The 20665-nt window shown below is 40.7% G+C and overlaps 1 protein-coding gene across 1 annotated transcript; it reads left to right on the top strand.

Moving 5' to 3' along the window:
• Positions 1-14479: 14479 nt before the first annotated feature.
• Positions 14480-15511, top strand: LOC129546474 (vomeronasal type-1 receptor 4-like). The gene has a single exon (XM_055411476.2). The coding sequence runs from the start codon at positions 14480-14482 to the stop codon at positions 15509-15511; it is 1032 nt and encodes a 343-aa protein (XP_055267451.2).
• The last annotated feature ends 5154 nt before the right edge of the window (positions 15512-20665 follow it).

Genomic DNA, 20665 nt, shown 5'->3' with positions numbered 1-20665 from the left:
TCCCCAACAGGATAAACCCAAGGCGAAATACTCCAAGACACATATTAATCAAATTAACAAAGATCAAACACAAAGAACAAATATTAAAAGCAGCAAGGGAAAAGCAGCAAATAACACACAAGGGGATTCCCATAAGGATAACAGCTGATCTTTCAACAGAAACTCTTCAGGCCAGGAGGGAATGGCAAGACATACTTAAAGTGATGAAAGAAAATAACCTACAGCCCAGACTACTGTACCCAGTAAGGATCTCATTCAAATATGAAGGAGAAATCAAAAGCTTTACAGACAAGCAAAAGCTGAGAGAATTCAACATTACCAAACCAGCTCTCCAACAAATGCTAAAGGATATTTTCTAGACAGGAAACACAGAAAGGGTGTATAAACTCGAACCCAAAGCAATAAAGAAAATGGCTACGGGATCGTACTTATCAATAATTACCTTAAACGTAAATGGGTTGAATGCCCCAACCAAAAGACAAAGGCTGGCTGAATGGATACAAAAACAAGACCCCCATATATGTTGTCTGCAAGAGACCCACCTCAAAACGAGGGACACACACAGACTGAAAGTGAAGGGCTGGAAAAAGATATTCCATGCAAATAGAGACCAAAAGAAAGCAGGAGTAGCAATACTCATATCAGATAAAATAGACTTTAAAACAAAGGCTGTGAAAAGAGACAAAGAAGGAAACTACATAATGATCAAAGGATCAATCCAAGATGAAGATATAACAATTATAAATATTTATGCACCCAACATAGGAGCACCGCAATATGTAAGACAATTACTAACAAGTATGAAAGGGGAAATTAACAACAATGCAATAATAGTGGGAGATTTTAATACCCCACTTACATCTATGGATAGATCAACTAAACAGAAAATTAACAAGGAAACACAAACTTTAAAATGATACAATAGACCAGTTAGACCTAATAGATATCTAAAGGACATTTCACACCCAAACAATGAATTTCACCTTTTTCTAAAGCGCACACGGAACCTTTTCCAGGATAGATCACATCCTGGGCCATAAATCTAGCCTTGGTAAATTCAAAAAAGTTGAAATCATTCCATGCATCTTTTCTGACCACAATGCAGTAAGATTAGATCTCAATTACAAGAGAAAAACTATTAAAAATGCCAACATATGGAGGCTGAACAACACGCTGCTGAATAATGAACAAATCATAGAAGAAACCAAAAGAGAAATCAAAATATGCATAGAAATGAATGAAAATGAAAACACAACAACCCAAAACCTCTGGGACACTGTAAAAGCAGTGCTAAGGGGGAAGTTCATAGCAATAGAGGCAAACATCAAGAAACAAGAAAAAAGTCAACTAAATAACCTAACTCTACATCTAAAGCAACTAGAAAAGGAAGAAATGAAAAACCCCAGGGTCAGTAGAAGGAAAGAAATTGTAAAAATTAGGGCAGAGATAAATGCAAAAGAAACAAAAGAGACCATAGCAAAAATCAACAAAGCCAAAAGCTGGTTCTTTGAGAAAGTAAATAAAATTGACAAAGCGCTAGCCAGACTTATCAAGAAACAAAGGGAGAAGAACCAAATCAATAAAATTAGAAATGAAAATGGAGAGATCACAACTGACAACACAGAAATACCAAGGATTATTAGAGAATACTATCAGCAATTATATGGCAATAAAATGAATAACCTGGAAGAAATGGACAAATTCCTAGAAAAGTACAACTTTCCAAAACTGAACCAGGAAGAAATAGAAAATCTGAACAGACCCATCACAAACACAGAACTAGAGGCTGTAATCAGGAATCTTCCAGCAAACAAAAGCCCAGGTCCAGACGGCTTCACAGCCGAATTCTACCAAAAATTTAGAGAAGAGCTAACACCTATTCTACTCAAGCTCTTCCAGAAAATGGCTGAGGAAGGGAAACTTCCAAACTCATTCTATGAGGCCACCATCACCCTAATCGCAAAACCTGGTAAAGACTCCACAAAAAAAGAAAACTACAGGCCAATATCACTGATGAACATAGATGCAAAAATCCTTAACAAAATTCTAGCAATCAGAATCCAACAACATATTAAGAAGATCATACATCATGACCAACTGGGCTTTATCCCAGGAATGCAAGGATTCTTCAATATCCGCAAATCAATCAACGTAATACACCACATTAACAAACTGAAAAATAAAAATCATATGATTATCGCAATAGATGCAGAGTAAGCCTTTGACAAAATTCAACATCCATTTATGATAAAAACCCTCCAGAAAGTGGGAATAGAAGGGACATACCTCAACATAATAAAAGCTATATATGACAAACCCACAGCAAACATTATCCTCAATGGTGAAAAACTGAAAGCATTTCCCCTAAAGTCAGGAACAAGACAAGGATGCCCACTCTCACCACTACTATTCAACATAGTTCTGGAAGTTTTGGCCACAGCAATCAGAGCAGAAAAAGACATAAAAGGAATCCAAATTGGAAAAGAAGAAGTAAAACTTTCACTGTTCGCTGATGACATGATCCTCTACATAGAAAACCCTAGAGACTCTGCCAGAAAACTACTAGAGCTAATCAATGGTTACAGTAACGTTGCAGGATATAAAATCAACACACAGAAATCCCTTGCATTCCTATACACTAATAATGAGAAAATAGAAAGAGAAATTAAGGAAACTATTCCATTCACTGTTGCAACGAAAAGAATTAAATACTTAGGAATATATCTACCTAAAGAAACAAAAGACTTGTACATAGAAAACTATAAAACACTACTGAAAGCAATCAAAGAGGACATTAATAGATGGAGAAATATACCATGCTCATGGATTAGAAGAATAAATATTGTAAAAATGAGTATACAACCCAAAGTAATTTATACATTCAATGCAATCCCTATCAAGCTACCAAGGATATTTTTCACAGAACTAGAACAAATAATCTCACAATTTGTATAGAAATACAAAAATCCTCAAATAGCCAAAGCAATCTTGAGGAAGAAAAATGGAACTGGGGGAATTAACCTGCCGGACTTCAGGCTCTACTACAAAGCCACAGTCATCAAGACAGTATGGTACTGGCATAAAGACAGAAATATAGATCAATGGAACAAAATAGAAAGCCCAGAGATAAATCCACGCACCTATGGACACCTCATCTTTGACAAAGGAGGCAAGACTATAAAATGGAGAAAAGACAGTCTCTTTAACAAGTGGTGCTGGGAAAACTGGTCAGCCACTTGTAAAAGAATGAAACTAGAACACTTCCTAACACCATACACCAAAATAAACTCAAAATGGATTAGAGAGCTAAATGTAAGACCAGAAACTATAAAACTCCTAGAGGAGAACGTAGGCAAAACACTCTCTGACATAAATCACAGCAGGATCCTCCATGACCCACCTCCCAGAATATTGGAAATAAAAGCAAAAATAAACAAATGGGACCTAATTAAAATCAAAAGCTTCTGCACAGCAAAGGAAACTATAAGTAAGGTGAAAAGACAGCCTTCAGAATGGGAGAAAATAATAGCAAATGAAGCAACTGATAAAGGATTAATCTCCAAATTATACAAGCAGCTCCTGCAGCTCAATTCCAGAAAAATAAATGACCCAATCAAAAAATGGGCCAAAGAACTAAACAGACATTTCTCCAAAGAAGACATAAAGATGGCTAACAAACACATGAAAAAATGCTCAACATCTCTCATAATCAGAGAGATGCAAATCAAAACCACAATGAGATACCATTTCACACCAGTCAGAATGGCTGCTATCCAAAAGTCTACATGCAATAAATGCTGGAGAGGATGTGGAGAGAAAGGAATCCTCTTACACTGTTGGTGGGAATGCAAACTAGTACAGCCACTATGGAGAACAGTGTGGAGATTCCTCAAAAAACTGGCAATAGAACTGCCATATGATCCAGCAATCGCACTCCTGGGCATACACACCGAGGAAACCAGAATTGAAAGAGACACATATACTCCAATGTTCACTGCAGCACTGTTTACAATAGCCAGGACATGGAAGCAACCTAGATGTCCATCTGCAGACGAATGGATAAGAAAGCTTTGGTACATATACACAATGGAGTATTATTCAGCCATTAAAAAGAATACATTTGAATCAGTTCTAAAGAGGTGGATGAAACTGGAGCCTATTATACAGAGTGAAGTAAGCCAGAAAGTAAAACACCAATACAGCATACTAATGCATATATATGGAATTTAGAAAGATGCAAATGATAACCCTGTATACGAGACAGCAAAAGAGACACAGATGTATAGATCAGTCTTTGGGACTCTGTGGGAGAGGGTGAGGGTGGGATGATTTGGGAGAATGGCATTGAAACACGTATGTTGTCATATGTGAAATGAATCACTAGTTCAGGGTCAGTGCATGTTATAGGATGCTCGGGGCTGGCATGCGGGGATGACCCAGAGGGAGGATAAAGGGAGGAGGGAGGTGGGAGGGAGATTCAGGAGGGCGAACTTATATAAACCCGGGGCGAATTCATGTCAATGTATGGCAAAACCAACCAATATAATACTGTAAAATAATTTGCCTCCAATAAAAAATTAATTAATTACAAAAATAAAAAAACCATGTGGAGGGCAGAAGGGACAGCCAGGTGTCCTTGGATCCCTAGAGCTCAAAGCTTCATCTCTGAAAGAAGCAATGACCCTAGAAGATTGAAATCAAGAAAACATTAAGGACAGAATGAAGAACTGGGATCTCCCATTCCAGTGGGTAATTTTCCTGATCAATTCAGACAATAAAAATTGTGAGCAGGATCATCCATTTCTGCCAGCTAAATGGCAAGCTCCTCCAAAAGGGTCAGGCATTTATTTCAGTGGTTTAACCCCAGTAAAGAAATGAGTAGAAATTCCTTTGCAAAAAGGTATGACACAGTCTGCCTCTGACTAATGCCAAATCCTTTAAAACCAGAGATTTCTTCATGCACGGCAGAGACACTGAAACTCAGAACTCAGGAGCAAAAGCCTTTGACTGTGTGGATCACAACAAAGTGTGGGAAATTCCTCAAAGGATGGGAATGCCACATCACCTTACCTGCCTCCTGGGAAATCTGTATGCAGGTCAAGAGGCAACAGTTAGAACCAGACATGGAACCGGACTGGTTCCAAATAGGGAAAGGAGTATGTCAAGGCTGTCTATTGTCACCCTGCTTATTGAACTTATATGCAGAGTATATTATGCAAAATGTTGGACTGGATGAAGCACAAGCTGGAATCAAGATTGCTGGGAGAGATATCAATAACCTCAGATACGCAGATGACACCACCCTTATGGCAGAAAGTGAAGGGGAACTGAAGAGCCTCTTGATGAATGTGAAAGAGCAGAGTGAAAAGCTGGCTTAAAACTAAACATTCAAGAAACGAAGATCATGGCATCCATTCCCGTCACTTCATGGCAAATAGAAGGGGAAACAATGGAAACCGTGACAGGCTTTATTTTCTTGGGCTCCAAAATCACTGCAGATGGTGACTGCAGCCATGAAATTCAAAGACCCTTGCTCCTTGGAAGTAAAGCTATAACCAACCAGGACCGCATATTAAAAAGCAGAAACATCACTTTGCTGCCAAAGGTCGATCTACTCAAAGCTATGGTGTTTCCAGTAGTCATGTATGGATGTGAGACTTGGACCATCAAGAAAGCTGAGTGCCAAAGAATTGATGCTTTTGAATTGTGGTGTTGGAGAAGACTCTTGAGGGTCCCTTGGACTACAAGGAGATCAAATCAGTCCATCCTAAAGGAAATCAGTCCTGTATATTCATTTGAAGGACTGATGGTGACGCTGAAGCTCCCATACTTTGGCCACCTGATGCTAAGAACCGACTCATTGGAAAAGACCTTGATGTTCGTAAAGATTGAAGGTGGGCGGAGAAGGGGATGACAGAGGATGAGATGGTTGGATGGCATCACCAACTTGATGGACATGAGTTTCACCAAGCTCTGGAAGTTGGTAATGGACAGGGAAGCCTGGTTTGCAGAAGTCCATGGGTCTCAAAGAGTCATACATGACTGAGCGACTGAACTGAAGGCAATCATCAGCCTATTTCCAGGGGAGAAAATGGAGTTGAGGCATGAGTCCTAAATTATGGAGAAAGGTCAACTCAAGGATTTTGCTCCGGGCCCAAAGGGAACCATGGTGGATGTCTCAGTGACTAGAAGCCTTCGTGTACCAAGAGCAAAGGCCATGAGAGTGCTGCAAAGACAGGTGAGTGCTCCAGCCAACACTGAAAAGCCACCTCCAAGACCCAAAGATATTCCTTCACTGTCATTTCTGTTCCTCTAGCTGCAACATCAACCTAAGGCTTCACCTGGGATCTAAAACAGTGTAGCCCAGTGTAGGATCAGGGATGCAGGACAGAGAAGAAGAGGAAGAGCTGCTTTGAGTACAGGAAGAAGGTCCCACACAGGGACTTCCCTGGTAGTCTGGTGGCTGAGACTCCAAGCCCCTATTGCAGGGGGTGTGCAAGTTTGATCCCTGATCAGGGAACTAGATCCCACATGCTGCAAATAATAGTGTCCATGCCAGAAATAAGACCCAGCACAGCCAAATCAATCAATAAATGAACACACACACCCACAAAATTCTTATGTCATGCTCAAGTTTAATTGGGTGTTTTTTGTTTGTTTCCAGAACAAACCCTGGTAGACTCACAATTGACTTTGTAAGTGGGTTGGGTGTGGTTGTGGAGAAATCCCTAAGATCAAATAAAGTGTTTACAAAGGCAACAGATTTCAGAGTTGTGTAGAAATCCTAATCATTTCAAAATAACCTTCATTATGAAAAATTATGAGCTTCTCTCAAACACATCAGTGGTCTCTTTGGAGATATTCACAGGAGAGTAATTAGCAACTCAAAAAAAGTTTTCCAGAAAGATCATTAGCGTCTCAAGCTGGCCCTGTCATTGCCACTTCAAGTGACATGATAATTGCAGATCTGAAGGAGGATGAGATCACAGCTTCTAAACTTATATCTCAGGGTCTGACTTCCTCCCTCCCACTCACGTCCTGGCTGCCATGACCTTCACCCTGAGCCCAGCATCCTTCACATGAGGAGGAGTGAGAAGGGGTCGTGTACTTTGTATTTCAGTCTGAGAGGCAGAGTCTGTAAGGAAGGAGGTCTGAGTAAGTGTTTATGTTTGGAAAACGGATCGTTCCGGGGGGCGGCTGGTAGAGTGGGAACAGATCCAGTGGCAAAGCAGGTCAGGAAAGCTGAACAATTCCTGAGGAGAGAGTTCAGATAAAGCAAGATCAAGATCTTTGTTTTTCAGTAGCTCAGTTGTGTTTGACTCTTTGCAACCCCTGGACTGGAGCATGCCAGGCTTCTCTATCTTTCACTGTCTCCCAGAGTTTGCTCAGACTCATGTCCATCGAGTCGTTGATGCCATCCACCCATCTCATCCTCTGTCCTCCCCTTTTTCTCCTGCCTTCAATCTTTCCCAGCATCAGGTAACACCAAACTTGACAGTTCCTAAGGGTATTTTGTGAAACTCTTACTGTGGAGGACTCACAGGAACAATCCCTGTGAGAATGATGAGGAATCTCTTTTTTTTTTTTTTTCAGTGAAAATCTTCCTGTTTAACTTAAAAGAATGTTTTTAAAATTTTAATTGGAGGCTAATTACTTTACAATATTGTATTGGTTTTGCCATACTTTGACATGAATCACCCCGGGTGTACATGAGTTCCCCATCTTGAACCCCGCTCCCACCTCTCTCTGGGATGAGGAACCATTTTTAAAAGTATGTATCTTAGTTGCAGCATGTGAACTGTTTGTTGCCGCATTTGGGATCTATTTTCCTAACCAGGAGAAACACCCAGGCTCCCTGCATTGGGAGGACAGAGTCTTAGCCACTGGACCACCAGGGAAGTGCCCAAAGATCATCTTCAAGGAGCTTAAGGGTTGTCTTTTTAACATCAATCTGTTGTAATGTTACCTTTCAGAAATTCGAGATTAATTTTAAATTTGTATTAGAAGTGTTATCACGCTGCCTCTATGCTTTCCATAAAGACTGGGATAGAAAAGTAACGATTTTCTAATCCTCTACAGAAAGCATGAATATGAATTTGTTTGAAGAACAGAAACGATTTTTTATAGATATATCGATCGCTAGGCATATAACGTGCTTACTGGACATAGCAATGGTGTATTTTCTCAAACATTTGGAGTCTGATGATGATGGTGAATTTGCTATCCCTCTTCAAGATAGAAAAGCAGCTTTTAAGGAAAAGGCAGCTTTATAATGGTGAGGTTTGGAATAGAGTTGTCAGGACCAAATGTATCTTCTCCTATGTTGTCTAATTTCATAATATTCTAACACCAATTCCAAGCACACATTCATTTCTTTATGGTTTCGCTTTTGCCACACACAAGAGTCAATATTCTCCAGCTTGTAATTTACATGTGTCAAGTATGTTAATATTCTTCACAAATCTTGTTATATTGTAGTCTCACTTAACCTCGATTTTAAAAAGATCACTACGAACAAAGCTAGAGGAGGTGATGGAATTCCAATTGAGCTATTTCAAATCCAGAAAGATGATGCTGTGAAAGTGCTGCACTCAATATGCCAGCAAAATTGGAAAATTCAGCAGTGGCCACAGGACTGGAAAAGGTCAGTCTTCATTCCAATCCCAAAGAAAGGCAATGTCAAAGAATGCTCAAACTACCGCACAATTGCACTCATCTCACACGCTAGGAAAGTCATGCTCAAAATTCTCCAAGCCAGGTTTCAGCAATACGTGAACTTCCAGATGTTCAAGGAAGTTTTAGAAAAGGCAGAGGAACCAGAGATCAAATTCCCAACACCGCTGGATCATGGAGAAAGCAAGAGTTCCAGAAAAACATCTATTTCTGCTTCATTGAAAATGCCAAAGCCTTTGACTGTGTGGATCACAACAAACTGTGGAAAATTCTGAAAGTGATGGGAATACCAGACCACCTGACCTGCCTCTTGAGAAACCTGCATGCAGGTCAGGAAGCAACAGTTAGAACTGGACATGGAACAACAGAATGGTTCCAAATAGGAAAAGTAATGCGTCAAGGTTGTATATTGTCACCCTGCTTATTTAACTTATATGCAGAGTACATCATGAGGAACGCTGGGCTGGAAGATGCACAGGCTGGAGTCAAGATTGCCGGGAGAAATATCAATAACCTCCGATATACAGATGATACCACCCTTATGGCAGAAAATGAAGAGGAACTCAAAAGCCTCTTGAAGAAAGTGAAAGAGGAGAGTGAAAAGGTTGGCTTGAAGCTCAACAGTCAGAAAACAAAGATTATGGCATCTGGTCCCATCACTTCATGGGAAATAGATGCGAAACAGTTGAAGCAGTGTCAGATTTTATTTTTTTGGGCTCCAAAATCACTGCAGATGCTGATTGCAGCCATGAAATTAAAAGACGCTTACTCCTTGGAAGGAAAGTTATGACCAACCTAGATAGCATATTAAAAAACAGAGACATTACTTTGCCAACGAAGGTCCGTCTAGTCAAGGCTATGGTTTTTCCTGTGGTCATGTATGGATAAAGAAAGCTGATCGCCAAAGAATTGATGCTTTTGAACTGTGGTGCTAGAGAAGACTCTTGAGAGTCCCTTGGTTGCAGGGAGATCCAACCAGTCCATTCTAGAGGAGATCAATCCTGAGTGTTCATTGGAAGGACTGATGATGAAGCTGAGACTCCAATACTTTGGCCACCTCATGTGATGAGTTGACTCACTGGAAAAGACTCTGATGCTGGGAGTGATTGGGGGTGGCAGGAGACGGGGACGACAGAGAATGAGATGGCTGGATGGCATCACAGGCTCGATGGACATAAGTTTGGGTGAACTCAGGGAGTTGGTGATGGACAGGGAGGCCTGGCGTGCTGTGATTCATGGGGTCGCAAAGAGTCGGACATGACTGAGCGACTGAACTGAAATGAACTGAAGGATTTAAATCAAAAAATTTATTTCATTTCTATCCTCCACTCATTTATCATATAGTAGTATTTCATGGTTCATAGTTTATTAAACAAAGTAATATTGTCCAATAATTTTTTTGATAGATACCATAGCTAATTGGTGCCTGGCATGGTAGGAATGCATCTTTTGGTTGCAAACCTTATAGTGAGGAAATCTTGCATTCATTAAATCCAATATGGACAGGAGGTACTTTCCTGTAGGATTCTGTGTGTGTGTGTGTGTGTGTGTGTGTGTGTATGTGAGTGCCTCAGTTTGTGACCCCGTGGACTATAGCTCATCAGGCTCCTCTGTTCATAGGATTTCCCTGGCAAGAATATTGGAGTGGGTTTCTGTTTCTGAATCCAGGGAATCTTTTTGATATGTTATTGACCTACAGAATAAATACTTATGCAGATATGGAAACTTTCTACAAAAAATTGAATATATAAACAGTATGGAATAAACTCCAATGATCTGGCCACCTGATGCGAAGAACTGACTCACTGGAAAAGACCCTGATACTGGGAAAGATTGAAGGCAGGAGTAGAAGAGGACGACAGAGGATGAGATGGTGGGATGGCATCACCAACTCAATGGACATGAGTTTGAGGAAGATCCAGGAGCTGGTGATGGACAGGGAGGCCTGGTGTGCTGCCATCCTGGGGGCCACAGTCGGACACAACTGGATGACTAAACTGAACTAATAAACTATAAGATATAAAACAAAACTAAATTTCACAATGGATTATTCAAAAGCACAGCTGATGTGGTTGCTTGGTGAGTCACAGTGGTTAGGACACTGTCTTGGACTCAGCCTACCAGCTTCTTACCACCACTCAGCCTGTAATCAGCATGTGAATTGAGACAGATCCCTTGACCTCTCTGAACCTAGAATCTCCTTATCTTTGCCATAAATTAGTGCCAGTACCTACCCCTTGCAGTATGAACATCAAACACCTGGCAGAATGGCTTCCAGGGAGTTGGCAACAAGAATGTTGTGCTCCTCTTAGACTTTAGCTGGAATCCTGGATGCTTCCTCTCTCACCTTCATCTCTTCCGCTACGACAGCAAATCTGGGTTGAAGTTCACAGATTTGGCCTTCAGGCACGGACTGCACTTGCCTTATGGTCATTTCCTTTAAAGGCATCTCCGTGACAACGGCAGGCTTTAACTGAATCTTGCCTTCAGTGATTTAGCCACGCAAATGTGTTCTCTCTGCCCCCAGAACTGGCAGTGTGGGTCCATTGGCACCCCTTGCCCCTTAAGTGTCTCCAGCCATCAAGACCATCCCCAAGAAATCCAGATGGGTGGAACTTAAAGAAAAAGCTCCCAAGGAGGGGACTCCCCTGTGGTAGAGAGGTTAAGACTGTGCTCTCAATGCAAGGTGTCCAGGTTAAATCCCTGGTCAGGGAACTAGAAGCCAAATGCCATAACTGGGAGTTTACATGCCATAACTAATGGTTGCATGCCATTAAATAAGGCCTGGTGCAGGCAAATAAATAATAAGACGAAATATATAAAATCATTTAACAAAAAGAAAAAACTCCCAAGCATATCAGGGTCTTCACTTTGCACGACTGGAGACTAAATGACTTCTTTCTCAAAGTTTCTGTATGAAAACTATGTCTACTGTTCATTATTTTCCTGGTCTTAGGAGACGATTGTGTGGTCACAAGTTATATCTCTGTGTAAACGTTATTTTCCCCATGGATATGATGCCAAATGGAGCTACAAATCAACACAAAGCATAGAGACTGAGGATACTGCTGTGCAGAATCTTATGACAAAATCAGCGATTCACTGTATGCAGCAAGGTTACTGTTTTCTGATGTTTCATTGTTGGAGTTATGATCGGGGCTTAAAGCTCCCCTTCGTGGAAGATGCTGGCAGCAGATGAGACACTCTCACTGAAACAGCTTTTCCCAAGCCTCTTCCACATTTATTGAAAATACATGTTTGCTTGTTTGTTTTTTAATTAGAGACATGTTCCCAGGTTATAAGTCCATAGTATCTCAGTGAAATTTCAGGAATGATTGCACCTCTGGAGACCACAACTAGATCGAGAAACAGAATGTTCTCAGTTTTCGTGAAACTATTTTGACCCTTCTAACTCACTGTTTCCAAGACTATAACTTTGTTGGGTGTATTTGTAGGCCTAGATTATTGGGCACACATTTACAAGTATTATGACATTTAATATTAGGTCACTTTGCCTGTCTTGGCCTTCACATGAAAGTTATCATACAGCATCTTTCCTTTGGACTTCTGTCCTCCATTCCTTTACATCTTTGTGAATTTATCTTAATGTTTTATATTATTGTTGATTTTTCTTTATCATTGCTATCTAGGACTTCATTGTGTGCCTATCAAAGGATTAACTGATCTTTCAGCTGTTAATGGGTAGGTGGGTATTAAGAGTTAGGGGCTATTACAAGCAAAGATTAGGGTTCTCATATAAATTCTGTTGATATAATTAATCTTTGGGTGAGTTTTGTACAAAATGTTGTTGAATATATTCATGGAAGTGGATTTCTTGGAACAGAATTACATCTGATCTGCTAAGGAGATCCCACAGTTTTCCAAAATGTGTGTACCAATTTGAACACCCACCATCAGTGAATGAGATTCTTGGTTCATCCACAGCTATGCCAAAACTTGGCATTTTTGTCATTTCTGTTTCAGATTTCTTGATGGTATTCGATGACATATAGACAGTGGTTATATTTTAATTGACCTGATTGCCAAGAATGTGGAATATTTTTCCACATGTCTTATCTGTTGAATAAATTCTTTCTCGAGGAATCTCTTAGAAAACTCTGTCCACTGTTTATTCTATTTTGTGGTTTTTAGCACATGCTTGTGTGATTTTAAGTTGTATCTGTGTGTGTGTGTGTGTATTGATGAGAACCAGTCTTAATTTTCATGTGTGCAAAAGTTACTTCACCATATGTTTTATATATTCTGTTTAGCATACATATATATTTCAAATATTTACATATTTAGCTGCATTGGGTCTTGATTACATCATGTGGTAACTTTGTTGTATCACGCAGGATCATTTGTTGTGGTGCACAGACTCTCTAGTCACAGATCCCAGGCTTAGAAACCCCGTGGCATATAGGGTCTTAGTTGCCCAACCAGGGATCAAACCTGCATCCCCTACATTGCAAGGCAGTTTCTTAACTACCAGACAACCAGGGAAGTACCTTTAGCGTATATTTTAAATTGTAAGACCCTTGAATAACTCCTGTGTTTTTTTTTCTAAAATAATACACAACCAATACAATAATGTAAAGTAATTAGCCTCCAGTTAAAATAAATAAATTAAAAAAAAAATTTTTCAAGTAAAAAAAAAAAACTGCCGGGAAAGGCAAGCACTTCAAAGTAAAAAATAAATAAATGTAAATTAAAAATTTAATACATTCAGTTCAGTTCAGTTCAGTCGCTCAGTTGTGTCCGACTCTTTGCGACCCCATGAATCACAGCACGCCAGGCCTTCCTGTCCATCATCAACTCCCGGAGTTCACTCAAACTCATGTCCATCGAGTCGGTGATGCCATCCAACCATCTCATTCTCTGTCGTCCCCTTCTCCTCCTGCCCCCAATCCCTCCCAGCATCAGAGTCTTTTCCAGTGAGTCAACTCGTCGCATGAGGTGACCAAAGTATTGGAGTATCAGCTTTAGCATCACTCCTTCCAATGAACACCCAGGACTGATCTCCCTTGGAATGGACTGGTTGAATCTCCTTGCAGTCCAAGGGACTCTCAAGAGTCTTCTCCAGCACCACAGCTCAAAAGCATCAATTCTTCGGTGCTCAGCTTTCTTAACAGTCCAACTCTCACATCCATATATGACCACTGGATAAACCATAGTCTTACTAGATGGACCTTGGTTGGCAAAGTAATGTCTCTTTGCTTTTTAATATGCTATCTAGGTTGGTCATAACTTTCCTTCCAAGGAGTAAGTGTCTTTTAATTTCATGGCTGCAATCAGCATCCGCAGTGATTTTGGAGCCCAAAAAAATGAAGTCTGACACTGTTTCATCTTCTTTAAATACCAGCTGAGCCACACGAGAAGCCCAGGAATTCTGAAGTGGGTATTCTTGGAGTGGGTAACACTATCCCTTCTCTAGTGCATCTTCCTGACCCACGAATGGAACTGGAGTCTCCTGCACTGCATGGAGATTCTTTACCAACTGAGCCATCAGGGAAGTCCCTACAATAATTCATTATCTTCTTTAAAATTTAGAAGAGAATGCATTCAGAGTTGACCTGTTTGCTGATGAGGGCAGTCATGGAGGTTTTTTTCCTCCAGTAAGCTTCTCCTTAAAAGCTGGTTTTATTCTCTTTCCATTTACTCTCAGTTGTCTTTGCTTCTTCAGGTCACCACCACTTCATCCTTCCTGCTGACTTCTTCGTAAAATAAACTGATTCTCTCATCATCATTTCCCCTCTCATGAAGCCTTGGCAAGTTCACAAAAGCTCACAAGGAAAGTCATCTCTCGATGTCACAAGTTTCTCTGAGCCACTCTGCTGTGAGGAGTCACTGTTGCCATCATGTAAAGTGGAGTCTCTTGAATGACACAACAGCCTCCAGCCAACTGGCCATTGGAATAACCTTCTTGTTACAGACTGTGCTTGGACTCTGGGGAAATTTCTCCCTTCTGTTTCATTACCTTTTTCTTTACCACACTCAGTGCAGGATGAGGGTCACAGATTTGATTTGCAAGCACCTGACTATAGCCAACATTTTGGTCATTCTCTCGAAAGGAGTCCCTCAGACAGTTACAGCTTTGAGGTTGAAATATTTTTCCAGTGATTTTGCCTGCAAACTTATTTTGTATGTTGAGAGAGTGGGCAGGACTATGTCCATCAGTACCACCTGCCTCTTGAATGTGTTTCAGACCATCACGATCAGCCCCATGAACTCCTGTTGGAAGAATCTTAAAGTCAAAACTCCAAAGTACATTGCCTTCTCCATTGCCTTCTGCTGGATCCAGTGCATCCTGGTACATCTCATTTTTCCACTATATGCAATATATGTTTCTCCCAAAAGGCGTAGCACAAACATGACAAATACAAGAGATTCAGGGTACTGTGCCGCAGCAGATCTTGAGAAAATCTCGGGCTCACTATATGTAGCTTTGATAGTGTTCCCTGAAGTTTCATTTTCTGTGCTCATCTTCTGGGCCAGTGGATCCATGATTCTCACCCTGTACAGACACAGTCAGCGAGTCCAGTATATTCATAAGGCTACTGTGTCTCCCAGACTCCCCGCTGAGTCCAGAGCCACCCAAATCATCCTACGCTTGGCGAGCACCTTCATGTGTTTCCACACCCTGTCCTGCATCTTTAACTTTACTCTTGCTCTTTTTCATAATCCCAGTTGGTGGCTGCTGTATATAACTGGCCTGATTTCTGTGTGTTTTCCCTTTATCAGCCCCTTTCTGCTCATGAGCCGTGACTCCACTCTATCCATTCTCTGCATTCTATACATGAAGAACTCAGTATCCCCTAATCTTAACAGAAAAATGTAAATTCTATGTTTTTAAAATTTTATCAAGGTATAGTTGATTTATAATATTGTGTTAGTTCCAAGTATATAAAAAAGTGAATCAGTTATACATATGTGTGTATATCTACTCTTTTTAGATCATTTCTCATGGAGGCCATTACAGAGTATTGAGTAGAGTTCTCTGTGCTATACAGTAGGGCCCTTTTTTGTTGTAAACCAGGCCTCAGGGCATGTGGGACTTGGTTCTCAGGGGTTGAACCCCTTCTCCCTGCCTAGAAAGGGCTTAGTCTTAACCACGGGACCATCTGGGAAGTCTCCACTACGTCCTTAGTAGGTACCTATTTTATATATAGTAGTGTATATTTGGGGCTTCCCTGGTGCCTGGGTGTGAAAGAATCTGGTTGGCAATGCAGGAGACTCCAGTTAGATTCCTGGGTCAGAAAGATCCCACATGCCACAGGGCAACTAAGCCCATGCACCTCAACTACAAGCCCGTGTGCCTAGAGCCTGTGCTCTGCAAGGGAAGCCACCGCATTGAGGAGCCCACGCTCACCACAACTGGTAAAAGCCCGCATACAACACCCAAGACACAGCCCAGCCTAAATAATTAAATAAAATTCCACTTCTGATCCTCTAGTGTATAAAGGGTAAAGGTTTTCCGGGCATATTTTATATGCCTAAGATGTTTGCACTGGTCTAAAATGTAGAAACAATCCATGAGCAAGACTTAGCCCAGTTTAAATGAGGGGTCTTTTTGTTTGTTTTTTGTTTTGCTTTTTTAATTTAGATATTCTAAAAATATTGAAGTATACGTTATGTTTCTTTCAGGTGTAGACAGCAAAGTGACTCACTTATATATATATATGTATATATATATTTTTTTTCTTTTTCAGATTCTTTCCCTTATACATTATCACAGAATATTGAGTGCAGTTCCCTGTGCTGTATACTAGATCTTCGTTGCTTATCTATTTTATATATGGTAGTGTGTATATGTGAATTCCAACTTCCTAAATTGTCCCTCCTCCCCCTTTTCCCTTTTGATAATCGTAAGTTTCTCCTCAATGTTTGAGTCTCTTTCTGATTTGTAAATAAGCTTATTTGTATTTTCTTTTGAAAAAAAGATTTCACATATAAATGATATTAGTTGCTATTTGTTTTTCTCTATACTGCTTACTTCATTTGGTGTGATAATCCCTAGGTCCATCCATGGTGCTGCAAATGGCATTACTTCATTCTTTTTAATGGCTGAGTAATATTCTATTGTGTATATATACCATATCTTCTTTATCCATTTATCATGTGATGGACACTTAGGTTGTTTCCATATCTTAGCTACTGTAAACAGTGCTGCTGTGAACATTGGGATGCATGTATCTTTCCAAATCATAGTTTTCTCTGGATATATGCCCAGGGGTGTGATTGCTGGATGATACGGTATTAATTGCTCTATTTTTAGATTTTTTAAGGAAACTGCAGCCTGTTCTATATAGTGGCTGAACCAATTTACTTTCCCACCAACAATGGAGGAGGATTCCCTTTTCTCCACATCCTCTCCAGCATTTATAATCAGTAGACATTTTGATGATGACCATTCTGACCAGTGTAAGATGATATCTCACTATTCTTAGTTTGCATTTCTCTAATAATTAGTGATGTTGAGAATTTTTTCATGAGCCTGTTGGCCACATGTATACTTTGAAAAATATCTTCAAATATTTTGGACCTTTCCCCACTGTTTGATTGGGTTGTTTGAGTTTCTGACATTGAGTTGTATGAGCTGTTTGTATATTATGGAGATTAATCCTTTGTCTGGTAGGTATTGCAAGGGGGCATCAGAGGGCAGACACACTGAAATTATAATCACAGAAAACTAGTCAGTCTGATCACATGGACCACAGCCTTGTCTAACTCCGTGAAACTGAGTCATGCCGTATGCAGCCACCCAAGATGGGTGGGTCATGGTGGAGAGGTCTAACAGAATGTGGTCCGCTGGAGAAGGGAATGGCAAACCACTTCAGTATTCTTGCCTTGAGAACCCCATGAACAGTATCAAAGGCAGAATGATAGGATACCGAATAACGAACTCCCCAGGTCGGTAGGTGCCCAATATGCTACTGGAGATCAGTGGAGAAATAAATCCAGAAAAAAGAAGGGATGGAGCCAAAGCAAAAACAATACCCAGCTGTGGATGTGACTGGTGATAGAAGCAAGGTCCAATGGTGTAAAGAGCAATATTGCATAGGAACCTGGAATGTTAGGTCCATGAATCAAGGCAAATTGGAAGTGGTCAAACAGGAGATGGCAAGAGTGAACGTAGACATTCCAGGAATCAGTGAACTAAAATGGACTGGAATGGGTGAATTTAACCCAGATGACCATTATATCTACTACTGTGGGCAGGAATCCCTTAGAAGAAATGGAGTAGCCATCATGGTCAACAAGAGTCCGAAATGCAGTACTTGGATGCAATCTCAAAAACGACAGAATGATCTCTGTTCGTTTCCAAGGCAAACCATTCAATATCACAGCAATCCAAGCCTATGCCCCAACCAAAAATGCTGAAGAAGTCAAAGTTGAACCATTTTATGAAGATCTACAAGACCTTTTAGAACTAACACCCAAAAAAGATATTCTTTTCATTATAGGGGACTGGCATGCAAAAGTAGGAAGTCAGGAAACACCTGGAGTAACAGGCAAATTTGGTCTTGGAGCACGGAATGAAGCAGGACAAAGGCTAATAGAGTTTTGCCAAGAGAACGCACTGGTCATAGCAAACACCCTCTTCCAACAACACAAGAGAAGACTCTACACATGGACATCACCAGATGGTCAACACCGAAATCAGATTGATTATATTATTTGCAGCCAAAGATGGAGAAGCTCTATACAGTCAGCAAAAACAAGACCAAGAGCTGACTGTGGCTCAGATCATGAACTCCTTATTGCCATATCAGACTTAAATTGAAGAAAGTAGGGAAAACCACTAGACCATTCAGATATGACCTAAATCAAATCCCTTATGATTATACAGTGGAAGTGAGAACTAGAGTTAAGGGACTAGATCTGATAGATAAGAGTGCCTGATGAACTCTGGACAGAGGTTCGTGACATTGTACAGGAGACAGGGACCAAGACCATCCCCATGGAAAAGAAATGCAAAAAGCAAAATGGCTGTCTGAGGAGGCCTTACAAATAGCTGTGAAAAGAAGGAAAGTGATAAGCAAAGGAGAAAAGGAGACATAAGCATCTGAATGCAGAATTCCAAAGAATAGGAAGGAGAGATAAGAAAGCCTTCCTCTGCAATTAATGCGAAGAAATAGAGGAAAACAACAGTATGGGAAAGACTAGAGATCTCTTCAAGAAAATTAGAGATACCAAGGGAACATTTCATGCAAAGATGGGCTCGATAAAGGACAGAAATGGTATGGACCTAACAGAAGCAGAAGATATTAAGAAGATGTAGCAAGAATACATAGAAGAACTGTACAAAAAAGATCTTTACAACCAAGATATTCACGATGGTGTGATCACTCACCTAGAGCCAGACATCTTGGAATGTGAAGTCAGGTGGGCCTTAGAAAGCATCACTACAAACAAAGCTAGTGGAGGTGATGGAATTCCACTGGAGCTATTTCAAATCCTGAAAGATGATGCTGTGAAAGTGCTGCGCTCAATATGCCAGCAAATTTGGAAAACTCAGCAGTAGCCACAGGACTGGAAAAGGTCAGTCTTCATTCCAATCCCTAAGAAAGGCAATGCCAAACAATGCTCAAACTACCGCACAATTGCATTCATCTCACACACTAGTAAAGTGATGCTCAAAATTCTCCAAGCCAGGCTTCAGCAATACGTGAACCGTGAACTTCCAAATGTTCAAGCAGGTTTTAGAAAAGGCAGAGGAACCAGAGATCAAATTGCCAACCTCCGCTAGATCATCAAAAAAGCAAGAGAGTTCCAGAATAATATATATTTCTGTTTTATTGCCTATGCCAAAGCCTTTGACTGTGTGGATCACAATAAACTGTGGAAAATTCTGAAAGAGATGGGAATCCCAGACCACCTGACCTGCCTCTTGAGAAACCTATATGCAGGTCAGGAAGAGACAGTTAGAACTGGACATGGAACAACAGACTGGTTCCAAATAGGAAAAACAGTACATCAAAACTGTATATTGTCACCCACCTTATTAAACTTATATGCAGAGTACATCATGAGGAATGCTGGGCTGGAAGAAGCACAAGCTGGAATCAAGGTTGCTGGGAGAAATATCAATAACCTCAGATACGCAGATGACACCACCTTTATGGCAGAAAGTGAAGAGGAACTAAAAAGCCTCTTGATGAAAGTGAAAGAGGAGAGTGAAAAAGTTGGTTTAAAGCTGAACATTCAGAAAACTAAGGCCATGACATCTGGCCCCATCACTTCTTGGGAAATAGATGGGTAAACAGTGGAAACAGTGTCAGACTTTATTTTTGGGGGCTCCAAAATCACTGCAGATGGTGATTACAGCCATGAAATTAAAAGACGCTTACTCCTTGGAAGGAAAGTTATGACCAACCTAGATAGCATATTAAAAAGCGGAGAGACATTACTTTGCCAACAAAGGTCCATCTTGTCAAGGCTATGGTTTTCCAGTGGTCATGTGTAGATGTGAGAATTGGACTGTGAAGAAAGCTGATCACCAAAGAACTGATGCTTTTGAACTGTGGTATTGGAGAAGACTCTTGAGAGTCCCTTGGACTGCAAGGAGATCCAACCAGTCCATTCTAAAGGAGATCAGTCCTGGGTGTTCATTGGAAGGACTGATGCTAAAGCGGAAACTCCAGTACTTTGGCCATCTCATGCGACGAGTTGACTCACTGGAAAAGACTCTGATGCTGGGAGGGATTGGGGGCAGGAGGAGAAGGGGACGACAGAGAATGAGATGGCTGGATGGCATCACGGACTCGATGGACGTGAGTTTGAGTGAACTCTGGGAGTTGGTGATGGACAGGGAGGCCTGGCGTGCTGTGATTCATGGGGTCGCAAAGAGTCGGACACGACTGAGCGACTGAACTGAACTGAACTGAACTGAAGTGTATATTTAGGGCTTCCCTGGTGACTTGATGGTAAAAATCTGGCTGCCAATGCAGGAGACTCCAGTTCAATTCCTGGGTCGGGAAGATCCCACATG

Source organism: Moschus berezovskii, chromosome 22 (assembly GCF_049115385.1).
Source record: "Moschus berezovskii isolate FMDL1 chromosome 22, NW_MosBer_1.0, whole genome shotgun sequence".
In the NCBI taxonomy this organism is placed as follows: Eukaryota; Metazoa; Chordata; class Mammalia; order Artiodactyla; family Moschidae; genus Moschus; species Moschus berezovskii.
This window is presented reverse-complemented; position numbering and strand designations above follow the sequence as displayed.

Coding starts and splice junctions, on each gene's coding strand:
- LOC129546474 (XM_055411476.2), top strand. CDS start 14,480: ATGTCACAAGTTTCTCTGAGCCACTCTGCTGTGAGGAGTCACTGTTGC.